At 53.2% G+C, this 12686-nt stretch overlaps 1 protein-coding gene across 11 annotated transcripts in view; it reads right to left on the reverse strand.

Annotated features, from left to right (window-relative positions):
• The window catches only part of MED15 (mediator complex subunit 15), a 54120-nt gene that overhangs the window by 13523 nt on the left and 27911 nt on the right, over positions 1-12686 (reverse strand). For 7 of the 11 annotated variants that reach the window (XM_036013617.1, XM_036013621.1, XM_036013619.1 and 4 more), the window contains 5 exons: positions 11106-11135; positions 9187-9399; positions 4562-4809; positions 3196-3522; positions 1929-2036 (listed from right to left, as the gene is read on the reverse strand). In XM_036013617.1, coding sequence (XP_035869510.1) covers positions 1929-2036; positions 3196-3522; positions 4562-4809; positions 9187-9399; positions 11106-11135 — 926 coding nt within the window. The remainder of the gene's footprint in view (positions 1-1928; positions 2037-3195; positions 3523-4561; positions 4810-9186; positions 9400-11105; positions 11136-12686) is intronic. The other 4 variants (XM_036013618.1, XM_036013625.1, XM_036013622.1 and 1 more) reach the window with 2 other exon arrangements.

A 12686-nucleotide genomic window follows, 5' to 3' on the forward strand; every position in this document is an offset into this window, starting at 1 on the left:
GAACACCCGCTCTGCTGCCAGCACCTGGGAACCCTTCCACAGGCCACACTCTGCCCAACACCGGGCTGTGACCCGTTGGAATGAGGTGGACATCGCTCCTAAGAAAACACTGGAGGCGCACTCTTCACAACACCAAACCCACCTGTAAGTACTCAGGTGGTGTTCTCCTTCACCCCCCCACCCGCCCCCAGCTACCGGAGTCCCACCTGAAAAGAGACGCAGTTCCCCCCCCCGCCCAGCACTGCCTGCCAGCAGCCCAGTGTGCTCCACCCACAGGGAAAGAAGGTTCCTATGAATCAAGGTTACTCTAGAAGTGACTGAGCCCACGGCTGAGCCCACAGTCAAGCTCCCAGGCTGGCTGGACCGAAACCTCCAGCAGAAGGGCAGAGGGCCTGCTGGGAAAAGCAGTGCTGAGCACGGGTGCAGGGCACCGAGCGCACACAACCACGTTTGCTTTTGGAAGGTGGTGAGATGCCAGGGACGTTACAGGGAGTAGACTCCCTTCAGCTGGAAGCCCAGGGATGAGCCAGCAGGATGGGCCCAGACCACCGTAACTCATCCCTGTTCCACGGCGGCGCGTTCCCAAACACTGTGGAAATGGAATGAAGAGGGAAGCTCTGCTTCAGAACCGCCCACTGCACAGTAAAAAAGGTCAAGCCTCTCACTTTCCTATGAGACTGGATCCGAGAACCAGAAGTTTCCATTAAGAATGGTCCTGGGGCAGAGGAGGGAGGGTCACAAAGTGGCAAGGGCAGAGGCTTCGGTGGGCTGGGTGGGTCGTGGTTCTAGACAGGCACCACCTCCTTCTCTGCATGAGACACCAAGAGTGGGGAGTCCTAGGAGACCTGAGGACAAGCCCAGGACACACGCGGTGGCTGCAGAAACGGACTCCGACCTGGTCACAAGGGGAGCCACCCCCTCCCCCGCTCCAGATGTGAAGTCCAGGCTGTGTTTTGCATAAGACCGTGTCTGGCAAGCTGGTGACCTAGGGGACTCTGGGCCCAGGTCATTTGGTGCAGCAACCCCGGAGGCCGCTAGGCTGACTCAGCTACATCCACACACCTCAGGCCCCTCGTCAGCAAGCTTCTCCCCAGGCAGCTTCCCGAGACTCCAGCAACGCGAGACTCCAGCAACGCAGCTGGGACCAGGAAAGACCGCTTCTGAGCTCACAGGGAAATGTCATCTGACACCGAAGGAGCACACCAGTCCCCCAGTGGTCAACACGTGGTCCTGTGCACCAGCAGGGAGCTCGGCGCACTCACAGGGTCGGCACCAGCGCAAGGGCAAGGGGGTGTATCTAGGGAGAAGTCACAGGGCCAATCTCCAACCCCCTGGGGCCAACAAGAATCTCCCTCTACCAGGAAAGGCGGCTCAAGGCCTCCTCCACCCCACTGACATCCAGTACACAGAGGGTAGATGTGGCAGGCCTTGGCCACATTCCCCAGTATTGGGGGTGAGCACCAGGAGTCAGCCAGACAGGAGGCCACAGCATAAGCCTGCGCCATCAGCTGGAGCAAGACACTGCCATTCTCGTGCTTTCCCCAGTTTCTGCAGAGCTACCATCCACCCCCTGCCAGCCCTTTGCTCAGAGCTGACGGAAGCACGGGACTGCAATGCCCCCCCTCTCCACTGAGTGGTCTCAGAAGAAGGAAAGAGGTAATGAAGGACATCAGAGGAGAGGTGGGAACGACATGTGCAGCTGGGGGACCCAGACATGATCAAGCAGAGCTGGCTACCCCATGAGCACAGGAACCAGCTCCAGGAAAGCCGGCGTCTCACAAAGTGCCGGGGAAGAGGAGCCCCATGCTTTACCAATCTGGCCCCCGATCCAACCAGGACCCTGGCCACACTGCACAGAAATCCAGCTCCATTCCCAAGTGGACATGCACCTGCTAGCAACTACAGCTCTCGGCTCTGACGGCCCTCACCTGGACTCCAGAACCCACTATCTGGGGCGCCTGAGCTGTCGGCACCGCTGTCTGCTGCTGCACCTGGGGCTGTGCCTGTGGCTGCTGCACCACCATCGGAGCGCGGACCTGAAGGAAGAAGGGAGGGAGAATGCAGCTGGAGCCAGAGAGAGCAGAGCATCCACTATCTCTGGGGGAGCTTTGAATCTCTAAGCTTTTCCTGAGGAGGACGGGATCATTATGACTTTGCTGGGTATGTCACTTTACTGGCCGTTCCTTATCATCCCCTAGCCCATCAGAAATGTCCCATACCAGCCTGGCTCTGAGATGGCACAGCTGGGCCACCTCCTCTAACTCAGGTGAAAAGTGCAGCCTTCCCACTGAGATGTCACCATCAGCACCACTGCAAGCAAACGAATGGCCCCAACTGCACAGCCCAGTCTGCTCCACCTCTGGGCCAAGCACGCTAACAGTCTACCAGAGTCCCACATGGAGCCCTGACGCCTCAGAGGAGACCAGGGTGGCTGGCTCCCAGGGGACAGGTGTGCCCACACCTGCTCCTCACAACCACTGCTAGCTTTTCAGCCTGTCCCTGAGGGCCTCCTATTCACCTACCACTCAGTTCAGGCCTAGCCTGTCCCGACTCCAGTCAATGAATCACAAATAGAAAAGGCCGTGAAAACCAAGGAAGTGAGCCAAAATAATAAATAAACCCACCCCCCCCCCAAAAAACATGAAAATGGCCCCTTGATGCAGCTACTCCTAAATCGGTGACAATATGCTGTCATCTGTGTGAATGTCACTGACTGAATCTTTGAACAGAGATGCCTAATGAGAAAGTAACATTTTATATTAATATCCCGCTAAGAAATATGGTAACGACAGGTATCTTTGATCCGGAGCTCTGAACAGCTAAGCAAATCACCGTGGATACTCAATGGAGGCAACATGTCCTCCTCACAGTGAGCGTGCACGCACTCTGTCCATCTAATTGTCCACAATGCTAAAATGGCCATGGCCACCACCGAAAGGAGCCACGCTGCTTGGAAGACAAACTGTTATCCCAGGGGCAGGGCACCCTCCGTGTAGCACGCCAGAGCTCTTAGAATGCACACTCCTTCACTGAGTCAGAAGGGAAGGCCAGCATGGGGAAGGGTCACCCAAGTACCCTGTACTTGAAGAGAGGGCGTGCCACTACAGCTAAGGAGCCCCAGAAATTGCTCATGGCCACTGGCTGCATGTGATATGAGAGAAGAGCTGTGACCCACCACGAGTCACGCATACTCACAAGTTTCAGCTGTGGTTGGGCGTACAGCATCTGCCCAGGGAGGGCTGGAGCCTGCGACACCAAAGGCTGGGTCTGTGACTGTGGCGGGAGCTGCGATGGTTGGTTCTGAGCGACTGGTGGTTGCTGGGGCTGCGGTTGGGGCTGGTGGTGCTGTGGGTGGTGCATCTGTTGCAGCTGCTGAGGCAGGGCCTGAGAGAGGGGAGGCTGCGGCTGCTGCATTGGTGGCTGCTGTATTGGAGGCTGGGCCTGCAAAGCCTGCTGCTGTTGCTGCTGTTGCTGCAGCTGCAACTGTGCCATCCTCTGTAGCTGCTGCTGCTGCTGCTGTATCTAGGGGCAGAACAAGCAGCACCCCGTCACCACATCAGCCTCTGGGCCCTGTGCCAGCCTTGCCCCCAGGAAGCCTGCCCTCACAGGGGGCAGAGGGAGCACTTCCCACAGGATAGTGAGGACACACGCCATGGACAGCAGAAGCTGGTCCACCCGTAGGCCTGGTAGGCCGAAAGAAGATTCAAGGGAAATATTAGGAGGGCTTAGTAAGCGGTTAACATATGGGTACAACCCCATGGAAGCTAGGATAAATGCTTAGGTGACACAGATCTCTGAAGGCACCCCGTGATACTGCTTGGTCCCCTACAGTGGTCAATAGTACAGGCCTCACAAAGATGGCCAATGTCTGCTTTTCCAAATGAGGATGAAGAGCAGGACTGAAGATTCCCTGTTGGCTCTGGGAGAGAAGCCTCCCAGATCCAGGAGGGCGGCCACTGGGAAAAGGGGTCAGTGAGCCAAAGCCTGGAGGAGGTGGAAAAGGGGTGAGGTCCCCTCAGAGACTCTCCCTCAACCAAGAGCGGATGTAACAATAGGTGCTTAACACATCTGGATGCTGACTGCAAGCCACGGGGGGAAGAAAGTGTTTTCTCAGCAGCAGGGTTCTCACGGACATGGCCATGACCCTGCAGGCCACCAGATGGAAGCCGATTAGTGCTGCATCCAAACACCAAGCAAGCCCAGAGACGGTTCAAGCATTCCTGCATCTTGGAGTGTTCTTCTCACTTCTTGATTCACTTAACTCTTACATGAATCACTTGACCACAGAGCCTCTACTGAATCAGTCCCCAGAACGTAGTAAGCCTGCAGCTAGACACCCAAGCCTGGCAGGGAGGCTCTCCTTGTATAATCACAGCACTCTCCTGCCAAGTCAGGGCCTATTCCTCCTCCACGTCCCAGGCCCTGCGGAGAGCCCACGAAGAAGGAAGCCGAGGCACCGGGGGTCAGGAGGATCTGCTGCTGGCTCTGGGCCCCCACACCCCACACCGTGGCTGGTGTGTGTCCAGGGCTCAGATGTCACAGGAGGGAGAGCACCTGGTACCTGCTGCTGGTTTTGATGTTGCAGTTTAATCAGGTGCTGCTGCTGCTGCTGCTGCTGTTGAAGCTGCTGCTGCTGCTGCACCACTGCCTGGAACTGCTGCTGCATAGCATTCTGCTGAGCCTGGAACTGCTGCTGTTGCTGCTGCTGCTGTTGCTGCTGCTGTTGCTGTAATGCCACCTGCTGCTGCTGGAACTGCTGCTGCTGCTGCTGCTGCTGCTGCAACGCCACCTGCTGAAGCTGCAGCTGGGCTGGACACCAGACCCCGGAATCAGGACCGGCAGTATAAGGCAGGCACCAGGCAAAGGCCCCTTTCCCGATGCCATGCACTCGGGTAGGGTGGTAAGACCACCCGAGGCCCTGCCCACTGCTGGGATTGAACAGATGTAATGGGAGCAGTATTCACATTGATTATGGGACTTACTATTACAAATGGCTCTATAACAGTAAAGAAAAAAGAAAAGGGCTGATTCTTGTAGATGGCCAAAAGGCCCAGCCTCTTGTGACCACTGATCTACTTTCTGTCTTTATGGATTTGCCTATTCTGGATATTTCAAATTAACAGAACCTCACAATATGTGGTCTTTGTGACTGGCTTCTTTTGCTTCACATATTTACAAGGTTCGCCCATGCTCTAGATATATCAGTATTTCATTTCTTCTTCTTTTTCTAAAAACCTTCCTGAATTTTCTTTTCTTTTTTAAAGACTTCATTTATTTGTTTTTAGAGGAGAAGGGAGGGAATAAGAGAGGGAAACATCAATGTGTGGTTGCCTCTCAAGTGCCCCCCACTGGGGACCCAGGCTGCAACCCAGGCATGTGCCCTGACTGGGAATCGAATTGACTACCCCTTGGTTCACAGGCTGGCACTCAACCCACTGAGTCACATCAGCCAGGGCTCTGTTTCATTTCTTCTGATTGCCAAATAGGATTCCACTATACAGATTTCCCACACTTAGTTCATCCATTCATCAGCTATGGACATTTGGGTTGTTTCCATTTTTGGCTGTTATGAATAATGCTGATATGAACAACCATTTACAAAATTTTCAGTGGAGCAGTTTCTTTTTTTTTTTTTTTTTAAGATTTTGTTTGTTTATTTTTGGAGAAAGGGAGGGAGAAAGAAAGAAAGGAAAAGAAACATCAATGTGTGGCTGCCTCACGCACACCCCCCACTGGGGACCTGGCCCACAACCCAGGCATGTGCCCTGACTGGGAATCCAACCTGCGACCCCTTGGTTCACAGGCTGGCCCTCAATCCACTGAGCCACACCAGCCAGGGCTGGAGCAGTTTCTTCTGGAGTGATGAAAAGGTTCTAAAATTGAATGTGGTGATGGTTTCACAATTCTGTGAATATACTAAACACTACTGAAAGTTTCACTTTAAATGGGTCAACTACAAGGTACACATACCATACCTCAATAAAGCTGCTATAAAAAAAGAACACAGAGAGATCCTTTCTACACTTTGACCAATTTCCACCTAAGAAAACACCTATTTTTCATTTCCTCTTCTCTGGGCTACACTCTATATAATTTCTTTAAATATAGCTTCTATTTCACAAATTCTTTCTTCATCTGTATCTTTTTTACTTTTTTTTTAAATTCCAGAGAGAGAGAAGGTGGGGGGGGTGGAGAGAAAGAAAGAGAGAAACATGGATTGGTTGCCTACCATAGGCACCCCAGCAAGGGATTGGGGATCGAACCCGCAACCTAGACATGTGCCCTGACAAGGAATTGAACCTGCGACCTTTTGGTTTATGGGACAACACTCCAACCAACTGAGCCATACCAGCCACAGCGTTTCTTCATCTATATCTAATGCATTGTTTATTCAGCCACACTTTCTTCTTTCAATAATTTTTTTCCTCAATTTCTACAACTTCTATTTGGTTCCTTTTCAGACCTGGCTTGTCACTCCCGGTAGTGTATCACAGTGCTTGTTCACTCGGAGTCTGTCCTTTATTTCTTTAAGCACGCCAAGCCCACATCTAACAATTGGTATGTGTGTGGTCCCTGGGAATTTCCACATCTGTTTATTGTTTCTGTTCCTCCCCATGGTGTCTTTGCTTCCTTTCATGCCTGCTGATCTTTGATTGTGTGCTTGACCGGAACTACAATTCCCACAGTCCTAATCTTGGAAGTATTCTCCAATCTGCCCTTGCCTCTGGGGGAGCTAGGGATGCCAAGGGCCTCAGCATGAATCCTGCTGGATGGAGGGACTTGCTTTCCCCCATCTTGCAGTGGGCCAAAGCGCAGCAAGGCAAAGAGCATCCCCTACCTTCTGGGAGCCCAGCAGTCCAAAATGCAGCCTACCCGGGACCTAGTTATCCAGAAGAAGGAGGGCTCCTCAGCACCCAGTCTGTCAACCATCCACAAATAGCACTTATTTTTTTAAAGTCAGTTTTCCACACACATGATATAAAATTCACTGAGAAACAAAAATGTACAGAGTGATAAGTCAGTCTCACTCCAACCCTTTACCCAAACCCACAGCCTCGTCTACCGTCAGAGTGGTCCCTGGGACTAACCCGGGCCACTCGGAGACCATCGCAGTGTGCCCTGCACCACCCTGTGAGAGCCCTGGCCAAACCTCTGGCCAAGGCCCTGCGCTCTGGGGGCACTGGATGAAGGCTTGAAGTGGAATCTGGAAAACATTTAGAAAGGGACGGCAAAGGCCTAGTGGACCGTGCCACCTACTTCAGGTAGAGTAGGCAGGCGAGAGGTCAAAGGCAGGGAAGGAGGGTCTCTGAGAGAGGAGGCAGCAGGGCAAGAAAGTGGAGAACCCACTTCACCCTTCCTCTGGTGCCACACAGGAGACCAGGTCCCTCAAAATCTGAAAACAGGATGTGGGTCAAGGTCAGGTTGGGGAGGGTGCAGGCAGGATACCGAAGCTTTTGCCACTGAACTGACAAATAAAGTCTTAAGTATGAAACTGCAAGACAATCACGGGAACATTCTAAAGTCATGTTTTAACACTATTTCTCATTATGAAATATCAGTTTGTGATAAAAGAAATTCAACCAGTATGCCAGAGTATAATGTAAAAAGCAGCCAGGGCCAGCACCTCTCCTGCACTTGCTTCCGTAAGCTGCCTTGTATGTGTATCAGGCGTGCTGATGAGACAAAAGGGGACAAAGGAGCCCAAGATGAAGAACTGAGCAAAGACCTGAGTCTGACCGCAAGACATCAGTAAGGAGAAGAGAATGAAGACCCGAAGAAGAGGTGACGGCTGTGGATGGAAGGTTCCAGTGTATGAGTGGGCAGAAAGGAGGACACACGTGGCACCTGAGAAGAGCAAGGCAATGCCAATACACGGCACTCAGGGTCAGGAAGCTTGAGTTCAACCCCAGCTCCAGGCCTTATGGGCAAAGCAGAGGCAGTGACACTGCCTCTTCACAAGGTTACTTTAAGAACCATGTGACAAAAATACATCAAACCGCCGCCACCTGCACATGAGTGTTCACAGCAGCTTTGCACCTCCAACAGCCCCCAATCGGAAACAACCCAAATGCCCATCGAGGGTGAACACACAAGTAAACCTGGTGCTCTCAGTCCAGGGATGCTACTCAGCAACAATGAGGAACAAATTACTGATACAACTTGGAGGATCTCAAGGGCATTACGCTGATTGAAGTCAAACACCAATGTCGAAAGGACAGATACTGTGTGATGTCCCTGATGTAACCTGGCAAAGCGACACAATCACAGAGACAGAATGGACTGGTGAGTGCCGGGGCCCAGGGCCGGAGGGCAAGTGTGATCGTTAGGGGGCACACGACTGCTTGCTGGTGGTGCTGCAGCAGCTCTGCATGCTGACCGTGATGACAGCTGCTCAAGTCCGCGTGATAAAGTCTCACGGAACTACACACAGAGACTGTATATAAAAACTGGTGACATCTGAATAGTCCACCTGAGTTGACAGTGTTCCCACGTTCATTTCTCAGTTTTGATGATGTACTAAGATTATTATCGTTGGGGGAACTGGGTGAAGGGCACAAGGGAACTCTGTGCTATTCTGCAACTTCCTGTGACTCAAACTATTTCAAAAATAAAATGTTCTACAAGGGGAAAAAGTACTGAAGGCTTTGCAGTCCTGAAGTACATTCAACGTACTGCATACATGTTCGTGAGAATCAAAGGTCCATCAAGACCGGCCCTGGAAGGAAGAGGGAGGCCTGCGCTGCAGTCCAGCTTCTAGAAGGGGCAGCTGAGTGCAGAAGACAAGGGGCCGTGTCCTGCAGAGAAGTGCAAAGAGGCTCCTGAGACCAGGGCAGTCTGGGGGTTGGGGGCTGCTAACAGCACTTCTCGGCCAGGAGCACTGTGAGATGTAACTGTTTCCATTACGGCTTCAAAATACAACCCCTTGGATGGAGCACCAGGCCTCCCCCACCTCCTCCAAGCCTCCACTCCCGCCCAGGGGTACAAAGAGGGCTTTGGTGTCACTTAACTCTGTTGGTAGCTTACAGAAGGCTTGGAAACTTTCCTCTCCACACCAACAAAGAGAAAAAGACAGAGCCTCCTAGAGCTTCCCCACGACTCTCAGGGACATCCCATCTTAAGCAAAGGGATAAAATGCGTGTGGCCTCCAAAGAACACAGCAGGTTCTCTGAGAGGCAGAGTACTTACTCTGCGGAGCTGCTGTGGACACAACAGCCATGCCGTGGGGGGCCATCCCTGAGGTGCCGGGGGGCGGCTGCCCGGACAGGGGCATCGGCTGACCCATGGCGCCAAGGCCTCCCATCCCACCTAGGGACTGTCCTGGGCCCCGAGAAGGCATGCCGATTCCTGCTGCTCCTGCGGCGGGTCCGCCAGTCAGGCTCTGAAGTGCATTCATGGGGTCTGTGGGAACACAGGGCAAGACGTCTCGGGGAAGCGCCCGCTGGGCTGGTGGGGCTCAGAAGGCTGTGAGACCTCCCGGAGCACACACTTCCTAGCGGCCTCTGGGCTCAACTCCCTCCAAGTCCCAACTGGTGACAGGCCAGAGTCCAGGAAGCCTCCCCAACTGCTGTCACACCCCAGGGGGCAGGACGCCTTGTGTGTTTTTTACTGCTTCTAGAGCCCTCCTGGGCAGGAAGCAAGTCCCACGGTCCTAGTCTGGCCCATGCCAGGGTCCTAATGTTGAAGGACAGACTTGCCCTCCAGGGAAGGTGGTGGCCCCCAGCCCTTCTGGCTGCACATCCCTTCCCGCTGGGCAAGCACACAAAGGCCCTTCTCCAAGTAAACAAGAACATGGGGTGGGGGGGGGGAGTGGGGGCGGGCAGATGTTTTCCAGGGAGGTCACACTCTACTTGCACACCAGGAGGCCACCTCTGCTCATGTGCAGGACCCCACTGAGGAACAGTTCTCAGGCACACTCTCCACCCAGGGCCACCACTCCAGAGCGAGCGAGGGTGCGGCGGAGAGGCCCACACAGTGCCCGGGAGCACCATGGCACTTGCCAAGCCCACCAGGTCTGCAGGCTCAGCTCTGTGATGAATGCTGAACCGGGACACGGAATCTGACGCTCTCCTGAATGTCAGCTCATGGCAAACGACTCGCTGCAGGTAGGCGTGGCCTGGCTTGGGCACCTTGCTACAGAACTAGGTGCCCAAGGAGCCTAGTTCCAATGCCGAGAGCCCAGGCGTCCTCCTGGCTATGTATTTTGATCCCATCCGGCCCCGGATGGCTGAGAAGCACTATACATGCAAAGAGACCCTGAGGGGAGATAGGGAGCACACGGTCAAGTGCAGTTAGCTCAGCTGAGGCCAGCATGGGTGTCTGGCATATATACATATGGTAGGCCGGCTCCCTTCCTGACAGGTTGAGGCTTATTTGGCCATCTTGGATCTAAATCCCTTCACTGGCAGGTCTGTCAGTGAAACCAAGGCTGAATCATCAAACCAGGTTTCCCTTATGTGCGATAAAGCCTTAAAATTAAAAAGTAGTAATTTTTAACTAACGAAGAAGCTTTGCAACTTAAGAAAGATAATTCTCACTTAAGAACTATTATATGCTGTTGGGGAGAGGAGAGGGAATTTCAGGGGAAAAGGGGAAGGGTTTGCAGGAAGAAGTTTAAAGGACACATGGATAAAAACTAGGGGTGGGTGGAGATGGGAGGGAGGAGGGGAAGGCTGGGTGGGTGGGTTGGGATGGGAGTAAAAGATAGAAAATTATACTGCAACAACAATTAAAATAAAAAATATTTTTAAAAAAGAACTACTATATGCTGTTATACTAAATGTACCACAGCAGTTCTCTCCCAGAGAGCTGGAAATTTTAGATAATGTCTCAACACCTATGTGAGTTTTATCATCTTTATGCTGGGCAAAAACCATATTGAAGTGAAATGCAATGGGGCAGCATCGTCTCACGGGCACAGGGAGAGGAGGACGGGGAGTGTGGGGCACAGCTCCACGATCCTCATGGCCACCCAGAGGTCTGTTCTTGGTGAACTCTGCCCTCTAGTAGCAGCTTAACCCCCGGCATCTGTGACTTCCACAGTCTCATTCCTGCTGTCCTAGGGCCAAGGTTGGGGAAATTTGAATTCAAAAAGGAAAAATTCTTACCACTGACAGAAGCCTGAGATTTCTTGTTATCTATATTAAAAGAGAAAAGGTAAACAAAGTTTTACATAACCACATATTTCCATAGTAAGTCACTTTTACAGGCATTTGCCCAGAGGTCATTTGCTAAAACTGAGCTGGCCCTGCCTAGAAACTAGATAAAACAGACCCCAGAGCTTCAGTGCGTGTGAACGTGTGAACATGTGCACGCGCACGGTGTCCCACTCCTCGCAGCGCTGACACGCGAGGAGGCTTCGGGGAAGAGGGTGCAGAACTGCCCATGTCAACCGGGGCCGCAGAGAACAGCCCCCAGGTGGAGGCTTGCACACCCTGGGCCTGTGCTACCTCTCCTTCCTTCCCAGGTCCGCGGTCTCAGCGCATGCCCTGAGTGACAAGCAGGAAAGCCATAGGGATCTGTGACAGGCCCAGGATGGCGCTGAGAACACGACACCTCCCTCGTCAGCCCACGCTGGTGAGGCAGCATCTCCATTTTCCAGAGGAAGCTGAGGCTGGCTAAGGTAGGTGTGACATCGAATCTAGCTGAGGTGGGAAACCTCTCATGAGGAACTGGTGAGACGGCTGTGGACACCCTTGTCCGCAGGGCTGTGTGTGCCAACATGCCAGGGCCACCTCCTAAACAGGCCAACTCCGCCCCAACAGGCAGAGCCTCTGCCAGGACAAACCAGGGGGGTCCATCCAGGCTGTTCATGCCCCAGGCTCCTACTTCCGCCTCCTCTTGTTCTGTACTCCACAGGATCTTCCCAAACCCAGCAAGAAAATGAAATCAAGTGAGGTTCGCCCGGCTGGCAGTCCTTGTAAAAAGTCAGTGAGGAAAGAAGCAAACCCTGCTGGCCACACAGGGGCTCTGGGGTTCTCACTTGGCCCAGGGTTACTGACAGTGAGTCTGCAGGGGCCTCTACAACTGGGGGAGCAGCCACTGGACCTACCACATGCACGCTCCCAGGACAGGCTGCGTCAGGAGACCATCTCCCGCGGTAACACAGCTGCAGGCAGGCAGGAGGCGCTGCTGGCTGAAACCACAGCGTGCCCCACCAGCCCGTTTCCTCTCGAGACTGCAGCCATCAAGGACCCCTCCCTCACTGTCTCCACGGAAGACCGCCAGGACCCTGACCTTGGGATGCCATGACATTCACTCCTGAAGAGCCCTGGCTACTGCTAGGCCTGGCTGACAGGGCCACAGCAGGACCCAGGGAATCAGAGGAGGTGGAATGTGGCAGGACCTGGGTGTCCCTCACCACGGCAAGGAGCTAGAGGCGGGACTGAGGAAGCTGGCCTGGGAAGCTTCCAGCCTGACAGGATCACACATTTAGGTCAGGCCTCCATGGGTCAATAAAACCACCTATCAGGGAAAGAAGTTTCTATTCCGGGGTAAACTGCTTAAGGACTGCCTAGAAAGAAAAGCAACAGTCCTTTTTAAAAAGGAGATTAAATGGACAAGCAAAAACAGCAGCCCAGTTTAAACCACTTTAAGGCTAATATTTGCATTACACCAAAATCAGCATTTCTGAGGCTGAGGCTCTGGGGACGGGGTGGATGGGAAATATGGAATCAAATGCAAAGCAA

The sequence above is a fragment of the Phyllostomus discolor genome, chromosome 13 (assembly GCF_004126475.2).
Source record: "Phyllostomus discolor isolate MPI-MPIP mPhyDis1 chromosome 13, mPhyDis1.pri.v3, whole genome shotgun sequence".
NCBI lineage: Eukaryota > Metazoa > Chordata > Mammalia > Chiroptera > Phyllostomidae > Phyllostomus > Phyllostomus discolor.